This window comes from Chionomys nivalis, chromosome 14 (assembly GCF_950005125.1).
Source record: "Chionomys nivalis chromosome 14, mChiNiv1.1, whole genome shotgun sequence".
Classification (NCBI taxonomy): Eukaryota; Metazoa; Chordata; class Mammalia; order Rodentia; family Cricetidae; genus Chionomys; species Chionomys nivalis.
Window position 1 is genome coordinate 20,400,491 of NC_080099.1, and position 19,092 is coordinate 20,419,582.

Below are 19,092 nucleotides of genomic sequence, written 5' to 3' on the forward strand. Positions count from 1 at the left end.
TTGATTTGCAGACCAGGCCTGCCTCTGCCTCCCGAGTGCTGGGATTAAAGGTGTGCACCACCACTGCCAGGGGAGCACTTGCTATTCTTGCTGAGGACACAGGTGGTTCCCAGCGTTCACTGTGAGTGGTTTGCACCTGTCTGTAATTCTAGTTCTGAGGATCTGATGCCCTTTTCTAGTCTCCATGGGCACATTATACATTCAGGCGCACACATGTACACATATAATAACTTTGAAAAAGAAAAAGGGTTCTTTTCTGGTGCCAACAATAACTCACTCTATAGCAATGCCATTAATACTGCTTTTCTGAGTAGTCAAAATGAAAATATTTGGTATACATACTTATACACTCAAATAATTTATTTTCCCCTCCAGTAATGATCAATCCCAGGGCCTTCCACATATTAGTTGAGTACTGTATCATTGAGCTATATTTACAGGCCTCATATTTCACTCTTATAGAACAAATTAATTCACAAACTCTTAAAACGAGACAAAAGCAAGATATATAGTCTGATTAAATAATGTAATTTTTTTTCTTTTTTTGGTTTTTAAAGACAAGGTTTCTACTTTGTAGACCAGGCTGGCCTCAAACTCAGATCCATCTGCCCCTGCCTCCTGAGTGCTCGGATTAAAAGTGTGTTGCTACCACCACCCAACTTAAATAATGTAATTCTAGTACCTCCCACTCTTGAGAGCCTACTATAGACAGTTGTTGCCAGTTTTCCTTCTATACATATGTTTGCTTTTTTACCTCATTTTATAAAAGTGCTATTTCATGTGAAAGCACTGTAATTATTCTAATTTTCAAACACATGAAGGTCAGTTTTCAGAAATCCTAAGCCTGTCAGAGAAACTGAATGGTACTTCATCGGTTGTCTCTACTGGCACATTACTCCTACCAAGCTGGCAGGAGTACTGGTGGGTGGGATAACCTGAAATAAAGGCATGTGGAGTCCGGCTGCAGTGACACCTGTCTGGTGGCATATCACTGTCTGAGTTACCAAGATGTGAATGGTACACACCATGGAACGAGTCCTGAGACGAATGAAAATGGCCTGCTCCCCCTGTGGTAGGTGTGGAGCTGTGATAAGGCTCATCAGGCATACGGCAAGCTTGGAAGCAAGTCTTCCTGCCCAATCCTCGATGCATGTCTAACTTGGCAATAAGAGGCTTCCCAACATTCACTTCCTGCTTCTCCTCCACAGTGTCCTCCAGTCCTGAATACTGATATGACAAACATACTGTGAAGATCAGGTGTTCCTAAAAATGAAAAGAGATTTACCATGTTTATTAACTGTGGAAACCTTAAAGTACCACTCCCTACCCCACAACGAAGCCCCACTCAGCTCCCTCTCTGGGGTTCCTTTCCAACACTCCTAAAGCCAACAGGCAGGCTGTCTCGTTCAACATTTATCTGTTTAATGAAACTCCAGATCTTACTAAAGTAAGTCACATAATTTGTAAGTTACAACAAGTTCCATTTCTGATGCACTGTGAAAGGCATCTCTAAGCAGTGAGGCACTGGGATCTCATCCTTCCCCATAACTAGAAATAGGGTCCTTTAATATGAACCTACCTATTTCATAAGAACATGAAAGGCCTAAGCTGTTTTAATGTATTACTAGACAGTAACTCAATCAGAAAATGGGAGGAGAGTTGATATAGACTAGATATGAACAAATAATAATAGTCTGTTGTATTCCTAACAAGTGTTCCTAATCATATAATCACTGTAATCATATGGCCAAGGAAAAAATGAAGATTTTTTTTTTTTTGCAAGGATATGCTTACATTAGAAAGCTTAACTGGACAGAACCAGTTTCTCATTTGTCAGTCAACAAGACATAGATTAAAAAGCAATTCCTATTTTAATTTGTATGTTTGTAGAAAGCGACAATAAAGAAATCATGCCCTAACTTCTCAACAGCATAGAAGACAGAGAGGTCCCTAGGCAAGTATCAGAGATAGAATTTAATGCCAAAAGTATCAGAGAGAAGACCCACGGTAAATTGGTTATTGTTGTTCCAATTTAATATCAAATGAAGCAACTCATCTATGGATTATGCCACAATCAGCTTTAGTTCCACAGTTTTTCCTTAGTTGCTATAAACAGGAAAAGCAGTAACCTTCAATTTTTGTAGTGAACTGAGTCTAGTATAGAGGCAATGCTTGGGGAGCTCTTTTGACACTAAATAGCTGCCAGTTTCTTCAGGAGTCCCTTTATTTGCATGTTTTGGATCAATATCTAGGTCCTACAAAAAACACACAAACACACACAAAATAAGTGAATATCAATGATGCCATCAAGGAAGTCATAATATTGTCTATAACATAAAATATCTCCATAGATACTGTTCTCTCAAGAGCACTGGTTTGAATAGGTAATCCCTTACCCAGGACTAAAGAAACATGAAAACAATCTTCTAAGGTTGCAAGTTGCCATAGGAATTCTGGCTTCTATACAATTAAAAAGTAGCTACATTAAAAACATTTAAAGTTACTTCTGAACAGATAGTTGCCTTCTAAACTACTCCCTGAAACACTCTGTAACCTATTCCAGTTTCCTTTCCAGTGCTATTATTTGACTCCTCAGTTCTGTCTTTATTATCATTCTGGGAAGGTGCAGGGAGATTCGGATGCTTAAAATATTTAGAAAGAATAAATGAGCAAGATAAAAACTAGCTCCTCTCCTTTTCTTCTTTCAGAGCTACCCACAAGTGGAGGACAGGAGGTGTTCTGCTCCTCCACAGGGAAAGCCCGTGGTCTTCTCTGGCCCCAGGGAGGACGACCCTGTAGCTGTGACTGCAGTCCATGCTACATAATTTGTTCTCATATGAAGCTATGTCCTTCATGAAGTCTCTATATGTAACAACAATGATAGTAGGAATTTCTTTTTTCCCTAGTCTTTGCTTACATGTACATAGGGAAGAAAATAGCTATTATTGTTTTTTTTTTCTTTTCTTTTTTTCTCCTGAGACAGGGTTTCTGGTTTCTACATAGCTTTGGTGTCAGTCCTGGAACTTGCTCTGTAGATCAGGCTGGCTCTGCCTGTCCCTGCCTCCCGAGTGCTGGGATTAAAGGCATGTGTCACCACTGCTTAGCTTATATATTGTTTTTGAAAAACTAGTCCAAAGTGATATCAGAACTAAATGTTTGGAAAGAACAGATTTCTGTTCTTCTTATGGCTATCAGAGCTTCACAAATCAGTCTTTTTTCTTCAATGTTTATTTATTTTTTATTTATGTAAATGTATATGTGCCTGGCTGAGTATATGTGTATCACAGGCATAAGGATACCTGTGGAGGTCAGAGGATGTTGGATGCCCTGGAACAAGAGTTACAGGTGGTTGTGAGGTAGCTAATGTGGGTGCTGAACCCTGGTCCTATGCAAGAGCATCAAGTGCCCATACTTTGAGCTATCTCTCCAGTTCCAGCAGTGAATTTTATGTTGTAATAAAAACTTATACTATACACAAGTTTTTAAAATAAAGTTACTCAGCAGGGTGGTGGTAGTTCATGCCTTTAATTCCAGCACTTGGGAGGCAGAACAAAGTGAGTTCCAGGACAGACAGAGCTACTACTCAGAGAAACCCTGCCTTGAAAAAACAAAAATAAATAAAAATTAATAATAAGTAAATAAAGTTACTCATGACATTAATACACACACACTTTGTATATGTAATATTTCATTCTTCTCACATTTAAAATTCTACTTAGAGGATAAGATACTGCAGACATCCTTCCTGAGTGAACTTTAGACACTTCTGAATTTGACAAATTTAAGGTATTGTGGCAGTTATTAAATACTATAACCAGTGTTGCACAAGTAAGCATGCATAAGAACATGTACTTCCTTTACACTTATCATTAAATCTTATGGTTTTATTTATTTATTTGAGACAGGGTTTTATCTGTAGCTTTGGAGCTTGTCCTGGAACTAGCTCTTGTAGATCAGGCTGGCCTCAAATTCACAGAGATCTGCCTGCCTCTGCCTCCTGAGTTCTGGGATTAAAGGCATATGCTACCATGGCACGGTGTATCTTATGGTTTTAAAAGTTTATTATTTAAGTGACTTTTGGGGGGGGGCTAGGGCTAGAACACAGGGTCTTACACATGTGATGTAAGCACTTTATCCCTTTATATATAAACTTTGAGATGAGGCCATGTATATATATATATATATATATATATATATATATATATATATACACATATATATATATGTATATATATACATAGTCTTTAATAAATAAGAACCTATCACTCTATTTTAAATAAAAGGAAAGAGACTTACAAATAAATAAAAACCTATCACTCTATTTTAAATAAAAGAAACGAGACTTACAAGTGGGAAATCGGTAACATAGGCATCACACATTATTATCTCAGGTGGTTTGTGGATTATACTTGTGTAGATTATCATGACATTCGAGAACTCTGCGGCAAATCCTAATTGAATATGAACACCACATTGAAATTTAAGGCACATACTTTCTGGAAGCTCTGGAAAAGAACAGCAGAAACAACATAGAATAATATTATTTAAAGAGTGCTTGGTAAATTTTCTGATGGAGAGCAAATAAAACATGGGGAAGTATATGATTGGACCATTTGCTTAAAAACATTATGTAATGTTACTGGTGAAATATATACACACAATTAGACCAAAACCCAAATTTTTGCAATCTATATAGTTTTTTTTCTAGAGATAATAAAAATATACATAGATTTTTATTGATGACTCAGTATTTACGATAAGAACTTGTGTGTGTGGTGTGGTATGGTGTGAAGGATAAAGTTCAGGGTTTTGTGTGTTTTAGGTAAGCTGTCTATTATCAAGCTAAAACCTCATACCCAAACAAGAATTTTATAAAATGTATTGTCACCAAGTGGCTTTGATAATTTGTTAACTAGTCACTCAGCCACTCCTGGATATCTACAGTATTTTTGGGTTTTGATATTTTTCTTTTTCTTTTTTTCAAGACAGGGTTTTTTTGTATAGCCCTGGCTGTAATGGAACAAGCTCTGTTGACCAGGCGACCTTGAACTCACACAGACCCATCTGCCTCCACCCCTGAGTGCTGAAATTAAAGGTGTGCACCACCACTGCCCAGCTTGATATTTTTCTATTAGCCAATATTTCATATATTTAATGCTTCAGATTGTTGGAGGTAGCTATTAGAGGGTTCCTACACATGGATCATACTGTTAATTGATATGAAATATACTAGTTTCACTAAAACAGGGTTATTTTTTGAGTGTGTGGGATTAAAAAATGAAATAAATGATTTTAAGTATCTCTCTCTTTCCTTCTGGTTTTTGAGACAGGGTGGTGATAGATAGGTTCTGGGTAGCCCAGACTGACCTGGAACTCACTAACTAGCCTAGTCTAGTTTTAACTTTCAATTCTCCTGTCTCAGGTTTGCAAGAACTGAGATTAGAGGAGTAAATCATCACTCCCAGTTAGATATTATCTCATGAAAGGTTTTGTTTTCTGTTGAGTTTATTTAATTTTAATTTTGTGGTATGGTGCTGGGACCCTAACCTGAGGACTCACGTATGCCAGGCAAATACTTAACTACTAAGCTAAACCCTATCCCTTAATGTTCATCTTTACCAAATATAATTTTGTTTGTGTTGTACACACACACACACACACATATACACACAAAATGTTGTTCACACACATATTTATATAAATGTATATATGGAAAAGACATTTAATTTTAATTATTTGTGCAATCATCTAGAAGATGATATATTTATAGCACTTTACCCCTTAATGTGCTCTAACATGCTAATTTGCCAAAAACTACAATTTAAGAGAACAAAATATTATAAATATTTTTAAAACAGAAGTTCAAGAAATACATTAGTTTTCTATCTTTTCTATGATAAAAGACTCAGAGAAGACACCTGGAAAATTTCACAGAAAAATCCTTTCCTTCAGGCATTAATTTAAGCTCAAATTTTTAACTACACCATATAAAACTACCAGAAGGTCACTAAGGTACAGATATGATTTTCCTCTGCATCTTCTTTTTCTTGCCTTTGCCACTCCACCTACCAATGAAGTGTCACAGATAGCTTGACAGTAATAGCCATGAACCATGTAGTTTACATAGGTGAACGTGCAGTTAATATCTACAACCCTATGAGACAGCAGCTGTTTCTTAATTCTAGACAAGTTGAGCGCATAGTAGAACACAGACCTGCCTGGCTCCTGACAGCCGCTCATTTCAAAAGTCACACTATGGAGAAGCTAAAGACTTGCCTGCATTCCACATAAATAAAAGTTTAACTTACTTTCGGAACAGAAGAATCAAATATGATTATTTAAGTTTTAGAGTTCTAGGTCAGCCTAGGTTACATGATGAGGCCTTTCTCAAAAGACAAAAAAAAAAAAATTTTTTTTTCAATAATAGTAAAATAATAAACTAAACAACTTGGTATTGCTAGCATAAACCAGTGTACCATATACAACTGAAAGATTAGTTTTAGACTTGCCTACAAGGTGAACATGCGTTCTTTTGTATGTAGACTGGCCAAAAACTCATGATTTTTCTGCCTCAGCCTTCTAAGTGCTGGGATTACAGGCACACACCACCCCAATTTTATTGTAAAACTTGGGGGAAAACCTGTTAGAATAAAAAAGATGTATTATTTTAAAAATAAATTTATGCCTGGGTATGGTGGCACATGCCTTTAATCTCAGCACCTGAAAAACAGAGGTAAGTGGGTCTCTGAGTTTGAGGCCTGCCTGGTCTATAACAGTGAGTTCTAGGTCAGGCAGATCTACAAACTGGAACCCTGTCTAAAAAGCAAAGCAAAATAAACAAACAAAAAACAAGATAAAAAGTAAATTTCCAACAGCTCTCATAGGAAACACATTACCATACCATGAGCCTTGGCCCACTGTAGATTCCGCACTAGAGACTCTGCAGAGCAAGCTGTCCCCTGGATTGGATCAGTAAGTGCTCTCTTTTCAGACAAGCTGCTTCGAATTTCTAGAGCTTGTTTGCCTTTGGTAAGGTGACATTTACCCATATCTGAAAGATAAGAAAATAAACATTTTTTAAAGACCGATCCTTTTGTTATGTCTAAAATATTCAGGTCAGGCATGGTGGAGAACACCTTTAATCTTGGCACTTAGGAGGCAGAGGCAGGAGGATCTTTGTGACTTAAGGCTAGCCTGATCTATGTAGCAAACTCCAGCAGAGCTAGCTAATATAGAAAAATCATGTCTCAAAAAATAAAAACTTAAGGTTAAGCTTTTCTTAGTAAGTCAGGTTATATTCCCAATACCATCTGTTAACAAATATTTACTCAGTACCTACCATGTACTGAGCATAGTTCAAAATGCTGGGGATGAACCAGTGAGCAAACATAAAAATACTGACCTAAAAGCATATTTCCTAATTAACAATTATGAGTTTTTTGAGAAAGGGTCTCATGTTGCATGTGCTGACCTCAAATTCATTCTCTGGGCAGGGGATCCTTACTGTACGAGTGGAGGTAGTGAGCCACAGAGTGCATGCATTAAAACACAGCCTTTTCTTGTTGACTGTGGATGAAATGTGACTGGCTGGTCAAGTCCCTACCACCACCACCTGGACCTCCTTGTAATGATGGATGTAACCTGGATGACAAACCAACCCTTTCTCTCTTGATTTTGTTAGGATATTTTATCACAGCGAGGGGAAATAAAACTAGGACTATCATGCTACATTTAACTACTATTTTATTAAATTGTACTTATTGTGTACAGTTGGTTGGCTGCTGCCCATGGAATGAACAGTATGTCTACCACTGAACTACATGTTTTATTCCAGTCTATTCTTGTATGGGCAATCTTAATTATGGAGGCATGCCAGCTCTGAAAGAACAGTAAAACTTAAGAAGTTTGTAAGACGTTCAAATATACTCTAAGCAAAAAACAACTCGATGAACATCATAGGTAAACAAGCATGTGATTTTTATTAAGTTTTAAAATAGTTAAAATATACTTTGGGCAAGTACTCTACCAAAAGGCTCCACCTCCAGCTTTAAATTATACTTTAAAAACGCAACTGGCCAGAGCATGTTGGCTCATGCCCCTCCTACAAACACTTGGGAGGCTGTGGTTGATCAATACAACTGCTGTTCCAGGATGGCTAGGGCTACCTACTTCCCACAAAAGAAAGAAAGTTTAAACATCCAAAGAGAGTCTGGGGCAGCACCAGACTCTTCAGTTTGAAGATAACTGAAGTAAATCCAAGGGCTTTAAATTTGAAGAAGCAGAGTGTTTTCATATGAAAGCTTAAGAGGAAACTCAGTATGTAAAACAGATAAAAGCAGAACTTCTCCAGCTGAAGCAGGCAGGGCAAAGTCTAAAGTCTTGGCAAGTTAATGTTAAGTGATGATGTCACATGGTTTTTGTGTATGTGTTCTCACCTAAAAAAAAAAAAAGTGATCAACAGCTATTAACAAAATATTTTATTTTCAATGTGCTACATCTGAGTTGTGTGGTGGCCTATGCCTGTACTACCTGTCCTCGGCAGACTAAGGCAGGAGCAATGCTTGAGCATTTGAGGTCACAGAGTGAAACACTATCTTAAAAAGCAAAGCAAAGACTCAAAAAACAACTAAACATAACCTGTCAATTCTGTAAGAGCTGTGAAATTTTAAGTTTTTAGGGCTTGCAAAGGGTGTACCTTCTTTTTGATGTGGTTTACAAAAGCTCATTTCAAAAAATATACTGCAAAGCACAGTACTTAATAGTCTGAGACAGGGGCTGGAGAGATGGCTTAGCAGTTGGCTGCTTTTGCAGAGGACCCAGGTTTGACTCCCAGCACCTACATGGGAACTCACAACCGTCTATAACTCCAGTCAGGGGATCCAATGCCTTCTTCTATCCTTCTCAGGGTCTAGACATGTACGTGGTGCATAGACATACATGCAGACAAAACAATTATACATATAAACAAAATTAACTAAAAAAATAAATTAAAAAAGGATTGTGAGGTAGAGCCCAGTCTGGGCTACATAGTAAGTCCCTGTCTCATAAAACAAAAACACCAAATTCAAAAACCAACAAAACAACAAATTCAACCACACTGTAACCCACATATTTATTTAAGAGGTACAGATTTGGAATTGTCATGAGTTATAGCACTGTATGAACAGACAAAGAAGGGGACAAAAGGAAATGGGAAAGATCATCTTTAAGGTCATATACTTAAAGCAGGACCTAGAAAAACCTGAGTTCATCAAAGAAATAAGGAGGCTGTTTTTTTTTTTTTTTTCCTGACAGGATGTCCACATTTCTGAAAGACGAGTTGTAGAGGAAGACGCCTTGCTTGGCAGAGACTCCCCACCGCACAATTCCCCCCAACAACTAGACTGGGCAGCAGCAAGCAGCAGGCTGATAACAAGGCAGAGTTCTGAGGACTGAATTCTATCTCACCACGGCTCATAATATTCGCTAAGACGGCAAGGAGAGAGAAGAACTAGCATCAGAGTTGCTGAGCACTAAGCCAAAAAACTGCCTCCTGAACCACATGATAATTCCGAACTCACACAGTATTGATGAGAATAAAATAACTAGCGAGCAAGGAGCCCCGAGTGGGTTTCCCTCCACTGCTGGGCTTTTTCTCAGTGGACTACTTGGGGTAAAATTTTACCTTCTGCAACTTCATCCAGTAACACAGTAATTTTCTTGTCTTCTAATAATCTATCTTTTAAAAATTTCATAAAAATCCCATTTGCCAATCCAGAATGCTGGATTTCAAAAGCTTCTGCTCCTTGGCACCTTAAAAAAAACAAGAGAAGAAGGTGAATAAGCCAGGCACAGAACAACAAAACCAGGTGTTAACTGACAATCCTGAACACACACCAGAGTCAAAGGCAGAATGGTGATGATCAGAGGCTGGGAAGATGGGGTAGGATGGAGATGCCAGTCAGGGAATAATGCTTCTTTCTCTTAGACAGGGGAAGTAAATGGGTATAAAAGGAAACTGAAATGCTAATGGGGTTCATACAACCAGTTCATGCTGTGTACACTGTAGCACCCTGTATCCCACAAATATATATGCTTACGATCTGTCACTTCCAACAGAAAAGAGACCAACAGAAAGAAAAGTCAGTGTTTGCTAGTGAAGTGCCCATACCCACAGATAAGCTTCCCTCTTCCATCTGTCCTTCAATGGCTTCCCAACTGGAACTGAGCTGGAGGCAAAAGTGAAAGAATCTGCTGCTTAGTGTGTAAAGGTACCGAGACTAAAGTGCACAGCTGAAGCTGTCTATCAAGCACGTCAAGAAGGTAAATTTATGCCTAGATGCACATGGATATTTCTGTCTCTAATCTACAGTCAAAACAGATATACAAGAATAAAGACAACTGAATATAAAGTTTTCTTACGTGGCGTATCCAAACACAATATTGGCAGTGACTTTCAGTGCATCCAAGATTGGAATGGTATCATCATAGTCATTTCTATTTATATGTACAGGAAGGAGAAAAGAGCAGATACAAGTATGAGAAATTACACAGTGTTCTTCAATGAAAAATATGCTAATACTTTTAGTACACATAAAATGACTTCAAATTCTTTTACTAAGAGAGCAACATACATATCACAGGCAACCTAGGCGCTTACATTATGAAAATAGTAAGCAGCTATGTTTTGTGTTCTCTTCTCTCTCTCTCTCTCTCTCTCTCTCTCTCTCTCTCTCTGTTTTTCAAGACAGGGTTTCTCTGTAGCTTTGGAGCTTGTTCTGGAACTCACTCTGTAGACTAGGCTGGCTTTGAATTCATTGAGATCCATCTGCTGCTACTGCCTGAGAGCTTGGACTAAAGGTGTAAAACTGGGCCAAGCTGGAACACATGCTGTTAGCTTTTTTTCCCCCCCAAAAGCTAGGATCTTGCTGTGTAGTGTGGGCTAGCTTCAAACTCAAGATCCTCTCATTCACAGTCTACTGATCGCTAAGATATTGCTATACCTGGCTTTTAGTTTTTTTCCAGACAGGGTCTCATTATGCAGCCCTGGCTGGCCTGAAACTTGCTATATAGACCAGGTTGGCTTTGAACTCACAAAAATCTGCCTGCTTTTGCCTCCTGAGTGTTGGGATTAAAGTTAGTTCACAACTGGCTTTTTTGTTAGCTTTAAAAATGAAGTTATATCTGAACTCCCTCATTGAATTCTGACAGGTAAGCAAAAAATCTGAGGAATATTGGAGACACAAAGGCAGACAAGCAGATTTAAGACTTTCAAAATCTACTCAACTATACTTTTCGCATTTTTAATACAAGACAGACTGGTGACTACATGCTCTAAATTCAAGGGTGTGACTTGTTAATTTCTGGAGAATAACAACAGTGACTGCCAGCAACACATGCATGCATTCTAGAGAGCTGATGCTTTGGGGTACAACTATGTAACTTGTACCTTTTAGCTCCTTTTACAGCAAACAGAAAATAAGTTAAAATAATTAGATATCCATACTGAAATTATATTGTCTGCCATCAGTAGCTCACAATTCCCACTGGTTCTTAGCATCTTACTGAATCGCCTTAGGTTGCATTTGTCAAGGTTGATACTTGATTCCAACAACAGCTTTATAGAGATTAGGAATTTTACCTTTTCCGACACATATCCAACAGGAACACATTGAGTCCAGTTTCCTTTTCTTGCATTAATTTCAGTATGTTTTGTACACACAGGCAATTTTCAGACCTATATGGATTTGGAGCATCAACAGGGACCATAAAACTGTTTCCAAAGTTCTCATAACCGTGTCCTGCATAATATAACAACCCTGGGGGTGGGGAAAGGAGAGATGTCAACTCTCAATGCATTTCAACATTTACAGATATACACTGTAATAAAGAAAACAATGTAATTTTCTTCAGGCTGATGGAGGCGTATCTAAAAAACACCCAATTATAGACACAAACAATAATCAAAAGTTGAAATATATTCTAATTTAAAGAAGTAAGACCGAGGGAGGGGGAGGGAAATGGGAGGCGGTAGCGGGGAGGAGGCAGAAATCTTTAATAATTAAATAAATAATTAAAAAAAAGAAAAGAAGTAAGACCCAGTTAATAGTATACTATTGAGTAGAAAAAGGTAGTGAGGATTTCTTTCCTAATTTGTCCCCTCATGAGCCTAAAATGCAGGAAAGAACCTTGGTAAATATTTAACAGGTTCATAAGCAAACACAATTCAAGATGTTTAACATCATTTACCACTAACAAATCAAAACTGTGTAAGATACCATTTAATTCTTACTAGGACTGTAATCAAAAGACAGGCAACAAAGATGAAGAGAAATCATCAGGATGCTCATTTACTTGTAGTGGTAATATCTTCACCATAAGATTGACCTTCAGGAAATCTGTGGGATATTTTTTAAAATTATAATTGATGTGGGTGGGCCTACCTCACTGTGGGTGGTTCCACTCTTAGGTGCCCTAGTTCTGAGTTATATAAAAAATAAAACTGAACAAGCCACGGGGAGCAAGCCATGAAGCAGTGTTCCTCCATGGCTTTAATTCTTACTTCCAGGTTCCTACTTGGAGTTCATGTCTTGACTTCCTTTCATGATGTGCTGTGATCAGAACGTGTAAGACAAAACTAAACCCCTCCTTCCTCAAGTTGCTTTTGGTTATGGCATTTTATCACAGCAATAGCAAATAAACCAAGAAAGTGCTGTAGGAAATCATACAGTCAATAGCCTTTAAATTAACTGCCCACCAGGGCGTGGCCTCATGTAAAACACGTGTCCACTTCTTTTCTGGCTGCGGAATTCAGTTTCTGTTCTCCGTTCCAGCAGAGGATTCTGATTTGTGAGTCTACTTCTAAATAAATAGCTGTCTATTATTCTCAATTCGGAGCTAGTATGGGATTTCTTTCAAGCGTCCTTCTTCAAGAAAGTGTGTGGACATACACTTGTGTGAATGCTAGAGCTCATGGAGTCCAGAAGAGGGTATTAGATCTCCTGAATCTGGAGACATAGTCATTTATGAGCTGTCTGTTATGAGCACTGGAAACTGAACTTGGTCCTCTGCAAGAGATGCAAGTGCTCTTAACTGCTGAGCCATCATCTCTCTAGTCCCAGTGGTTCCAATTATATAAAACATCTAGAATTGACAAGTTCCTAAGACTGAAAGTATACTTGTGGTGGTTAAAGAGACATACAAGGGGACATGGCTCTCCTTTTCCCAGTAATAAAATGAGGACTCAGTACATGACCTGTGCACAACTTGAGAATATTCTGACCCACTAAACTGTACTTTTAAAGAATGTACTTTTAGCAAGTGTTCAAAATGTATCTACATTCTTTCTTCCCTGATGTGGGATTCCCCTCTGTATGCTGTGAATATCATTGGTTAATAAAGGAACTGCTTTGGGCCTATAGCAGACCTATAGGGAAGCAGAGCTAGGTGGGGAAAACTAGGCTGAATCCTGGGAGAGAGAAGGGCAGAGTCAGAGAGAAGTCATAAAGCTGCCGCCGGAGACAGACGTGATGAAACTTTGCTGGTAGGCCACGACCTTGTGGTGACGCACAGATTAATGGAGGTGGGTTAAATTAAGATGTAAGAGTTAGCAAATAAGAAGTTAGAGCTAATAGGCCAAGCAGTAATTTAAATAATATGGCTTCTGTGTGATTATTTCGAGTCTGAGCTACATAGCTGCCGGGAACCAACAAGTGGCCTCCTTCCAAGAAATTGGTGCACATGTGGGCAACTAAAATCCACTTAAAACCTGAGAGGGCTTGCAAAAGAATTCTACACACTAAAAAACAAAAACTAAAAAACACACTTTTTTTTTCCCCACATGGGCTTTGCTTGCTGGCCGCATGCTGCAGTTCCTTTAAGAGAGGTTTTCCTGAGTCAGCTGTAGCAAAAAAAAAAAAAAAAAAAAAAGCTGCAGTTTCAAAATGCTGCCAGCACGAGGTTATTGAGACAGGGTCTTACTTTGTAGTTTGGCTGGAATGGAACTCATTCAGCCCAGACTGGTCTCAAAACTGTAACTGTCCTCCTGCCTCAGCATCCTGAGGGCTGGGATGACAGTTGTGTCACAGAAGAAAAAAAATTAAACAGCTGTTTCAAGTCACATGGCTGAGGTGTCTGGACTCTTATGTAATGTAATGTTCTTGACTGACCATGTCTTTTTCTGTTCTTTCCCCGCATCGTTCTGTTATTACAGTGCCCCCAGAACACTGTCACCTCTGTATCTGTACAGATGTAACAGGAACTCAGTAAGCACTTGACACTAACAATCAACAGAGTCCAGCAGGGAAGGACCTTTTAGAACTGGTGCCATTTTCACAATTGGTACAAGTTAGATATCCATTCATAAAGCCCAGGTGCTGCCCCAGCTGGCTCTGACAAGATTCAGCTATGGAGAAGCAGCAATTCTGAGAGTGGCTTAGCTCCCATTGAGACATAAAAGACAGGTGTGGTTCCATCACATGGTTGCCATATCCTTAGCAACTGCTAAAATTAAGGCATTTACTACAAAATATGCTTCTTCCTTTCCAAAATCAATGTGCAAAATGTATCAGAGTTTGCAATGAGATTATATCAAAGGGGATAATTTTTATGTAAAGTAAGCCAGTAAAAATAATTATATTTTAAAAATTCCATCTCCACTACTGCTAATTCTCTTAATTATTCAAGGAAAGGGGAAAAATAGATACCTTTAGAAATATCAACTATTAGCCGGGCGGTGGTGGCGCACGCCTTTAATCCCAGCACTCGGGAGGCAGAGGCAGGCAGATCTCTGTGAGTTCGAGGCCAGACTGGTCTACAAGAGCTAGTTCCAGGATAGGAACCAAAAAGCTATGGAGAAACCCTGTCTCGAAAATCCAAAAAAAAAAAAAGAAATACCAACTATTTAGTGTAGTTAGAAATATAATTATGCAAATTAAATAATTAGAGAATTTTGTATCTTGGCAACATGATTTTCAAGAATCATGTTGGGGCTGGTGAGATGGCTCTTTGGGAAGGGGTGCTTGCCACCAAAATTGATGACCCAAATTTGATACCTGGGATCCACATTGTAGGAGAAAACTGACTCCTGCCAGTTGTCCCCTGATCATCTGGCACTGTGGTACACACCTACCTACATACAAATGCACACACACTAAATAAATATATGTAATTGAATTAGTTTTTTGAGACAAAGTCTCACTATGTAATTATAGCTAGACTAGAACTCACTATATAGCACAGGCTGGCTTTGAACTTAGAAATCTCATTGTCTCTGCCTCCTAAATGCTAGGATTAAAAGTGTGTGCCACCAAGCATGTGCATTAAAAATTTTTTTAAAAAGCATAGCTATTTATTTTTAGCTATAGATAAAATATTTGAGTGGTGGCACATACTTGTAATCCCAGTACTACAGAAACTGAAACAGGAGGAGCCTTAGTTTAAGGACAGTTTAGGCTACATAGTGAAACTGTCTCAAACAGAACAAAGCAAAACAATCAAACAAAACCTCTCCCACTCAAGTGGATTTGCATTCTACTTTGCAGAGCACTCTGTTGAGAATCTCACCCACCAGCTCTGGGGGGTCTCACATACTCTCCTAGCAAGGCAGGCAATGGCATCATCCCCTTTTACATGCACAGGAGCTCGAGACACCGAGAGGTTTACGCTCACTCAAACTCCAGACTTTGGATGCAGGTGAGCTTGATCACTGTGCTGCTTATAACGTTAATGTAGTGCACTGATATTTCATTGTGTCGACTGCATTATAGTTTATAACCCCCCCCCCCCACTGTTATTTTCCCCAAAGAAATCTTAGGAAGACTCTTAATACACAAAACCTGATGAGTTGGTCTTCTCTAGTCAAGGCCCAAAGTGCTATCTAGCCCAAATCTCTAATCTAAAGGATAGTTGGAATTCCTTTAGTAGATTCTTAGAGTGTGTGTGTGTGTGTGTACATGTATGTTGAGTACACACATGTTTACATGGCTGTGTGTACACTTGTGTAGAGATGTGCATGTGTATGGAGGTCTGAAGTTGATGCTGGGTGCCGTCCTTGATCACTCTCTACCATATAGACTGAGGCTGTCTCTCACGCAAACTCAGAGATTGCAAAAGAGGCTAGTCAGCCGGTTTATTCCAGGAGCCCATTTCTGTCCCTCAACTGCTTGGGATTACAGGCAGGCTTCTATGCATGCCTGTCAGTTACATGGGTGCTGAGAATCCCAACTAGTCCTTATTCCTCTGCACCAAGCACTTCATCCACTGAATCAACTCTCTAGCCCATTTAATAAAATGTCAAAAACTGTAATAATAATGGATACAATAAACCAGGCAGCTTGAGTATGTCAGGTATGAGGGTAATTAATTTTTTTCCTATAACAGCTTTGAAAATTGAGTTCTAGCCACTTTATAGATCACCTTCAGTTTGGAAAAATTACAGAACGATAAAATCAAAAGCATGGACATGGGCGAATTTATTCCAGTGCTTAACCACTGACTTATACTGAACTAAATGACTGACTCCACGGTAAATGGGTTTTTGTCATATTCTGTTCAAATTCACTTAATATTCTCTTCCACAAAAGGCATAGGTAAGCGGTAAGCAGTGATAAACACACAAACACATTTGCTGAGGAGGACAGACTGCCATACAGTTACTTTTTTCTCTACCAAAAGTACAAGGTAAGTATATGTAAATTATTTCTATTTTTGGTTGTTGCTTGTTGACATGCTATAGACTGATTCACCTCTTTTTTCTGTTTTACTGTGACTTTTCTTTTACAATGAGTGGGCAGTAAGAGAGCATCAACTTGGTCTCGTTTTCTGTATATAAAGTTCTTCATGCTGAAACTCCTCTACTTTCCCCTCATCCCTAAAGGACCACTGGTCACCTGGGGACACCAGGAGAGGTAAAGGCATGGTCCAAAAGAGAAATAAAAAGTCTCTTCATGGCATGCCCTACACCATGAAGCCTTCACCACACTTACATTTAATGTAGATGTGTCTGATGTTTTGGGTAGTCACAATACTTCAAAATATAATGCAGTCACCCTGTTAAGACATGAATTAGGATTTTAAATTTTTCTAGCTTTCTTAAGCTGCCCTTTGTTCTATTGTTTATTGTTCTTTATTCTACACCACAAACTGATATTGTTACAGAGGGGAATGTGTGTAAAGTGTCAGCCAAGCTGAAGTCTTGTCTCCTAACCATCCTTTTATAGTTCCAACTCTCTGCTTTATAACATGGGCAATTAAATAGTCAGAGAGCTGGAAAGTTATGACAACAACTGCAGTAAAAAATAAGGGTAACTGAACATATAACTATTTATATAATTCTCTCACTCTCTAGATATTTACCAACCCAGAAACCTAAATTTAGCCTAAATCAATACTTATTACTTTTTTTCTTACACTTCACTGTTTCTGGTACAATTTTAGAAGCAATTCCCAATGCAAGTCACCCAGGCACCTTAAAAACAGATCAATTATGTAACATACTTAAGCAATCCACTTTTTTTTCTTAGTTTTTGTCAAGATAGGGTTTCTCTGTGTAGTAGTCCTGGCTGTCTTGGAACTCCCTCTGAAGAAGAGGCTGGCCTCAAACTCACAGAGATATGCCTACCTCTGTCTCCTGAGTGCTTGGATTAAAAGCGTGTGCCACCACTGCCTGGCTCATTTTTTTTTTTTTTTAAAAACAAAACAAAAAAAACCTTTCATTTATGGAAGACTCATACAAAGTAAGTTCTCAAAAATAACATTTTTTACAGAGAATTTTATCAACTGTAGTCATAATTTTTAAAGCTACATTCCACATAGTATACAACAATGAATGCTGGGAGGAGGAGGGCTCCACCTTGGGTCTCAGCTGTGGAAGAGGCCTGGCATGTGATTCAGATAAAGAGTGATTGATAGCCTGATTCCACCCTCTGCATGTAAAGTACCTGGATGCTTAGTTCACTGGGTGAATACTCTTGTAGACAAGTTTTCTCAAAATGCATTCTCTGGTCCCTTCCTATTGTCATGATTCCTTTTCCTTTATTCTTTGATAATTTCTTTTATCATCATTACTATATTTTTCATTATTTAAAATAATTTTCAAATTCAAATATATTCTGATCATACTGAAACCCACTTCTTGTTAGAATGAAAAATATAGGCCAGCTGTCAAAAGGCCTATTTGCATGGAATATGCTTTCCTATTTTGAAAGAAGATCTACTTTTCTTATTTCAATTATGTGTATGTATATATGTCTGTGTGTGAGTATATGTACACAAGTGTAGGTGCCTACCAACATCAGAGGCATAGGATTCCCCTGAAGCTGGAGTTCCAGGCAGCTGTGAGCTGCTCAATGTGGGTGCTAGGAACTGAACTTGGGTCTTCTTGAAGGGCAGCATGTCCTTTTTTTTTTTTTTCGGTTTTTTGAGACAGGGTTTCTCTGTGGTTTTGGAGCCTGTCCTGGAACTAGCTCTTGTAGACCAGGCTGGTCTCGAACTCACAGAGATCCGCCTGCTTCTGCCTCTGCCTCCCAAGTGCCAGCATGTGCTTTTAAATGCTGAGCCATCTCTCTAGCTACTCCCCATTTTTGTAAGAAAAATGGATGAACACATCCATTAATCATCAATTTATAATGCTCATGAGAAAACTATTGCTTCAAAATCAGCATACTGGTAGAAATGGAAACCTGAAGCAGCTATCTTGCTATTCATGTGCACTACAATAGTGACCCTCATTATTGAGAGAATGGATCATTTAAATTATAAGGCTTTTCAACATCCCTTAGTCAGCAGTTTGCTAAATCTTCAAAGGGGTGTTATTTATTTATTTTTTTAAATTCTCCCTCAAAGCCAGACAGTGGTGGCACACGCCTGTAGTTCCAGTACTTGAGGCAGATACAGGTGGATCTCTGTGTATTCAAGGCCAACCTGGCCTACAAAGTGATCTCCAGGATAACCAGAGTTGTAACACAGAGAATCCCTGTCTCGAAAAAACAAACAAACTAAATCAGCAATAACAACAACAAAAAAAAAATGTTGTTCTAACATATTAAAAAAACACAGGGGGGCTGGAGAGATGGCTCAGCAATTAAGAGCATGGACTGTTCTTCGAGAGGTCCT

General features: G+C 38.6%; 1 protein-coding gene across 2 annotated transcripts in view; it reads right to left on the reverse strand.

Moving 5' to 3' along the window:
* Window positions 1–209: 209 nt before the first annotated feature.
* Malt1 (MALT1 paracaspase) overlaps window positions 210–19,092 on the reverse strand; it is a 45,927-nt gene continuing 27,044 nt past the window's right edge. For both annotated transcript variants that reach the window (XM_057788689.1, XM_057788687.1), the window contains 7 exons: window positions 11,621–11,798; window positions 10,402–10,476; window positions 9,665–9,792; window positions 6,902–7,051; window positions 4,348–4,505; window positions 2,130–2,255; window positions 210–1,263 (listed from right to left, as the gene is read on the reverse strand). In XM_057788689.1, coding sequence (XP_057644672.1) covers window positions 823–1,263; window positions 2,130–2,255; window positions 4,348–4,505; window positions 6,902–7,051; window positions 9,665–9,792; window positions 10,402–10,476; window positions 11,621–11,798 — 1,256 coding nt within the window. In that variant the 3' untranslated portion in view covers window positions 210–822. The remainder of the gene's footprint in view (window positions 1,264–2,129; window positions 2,256–4,347; window positions 4,506–6,901; window positions 7,052–9,664; window positions 9,793–10,401; window positions 10,477–11,620; window positions 11,799–19,092) is intronic.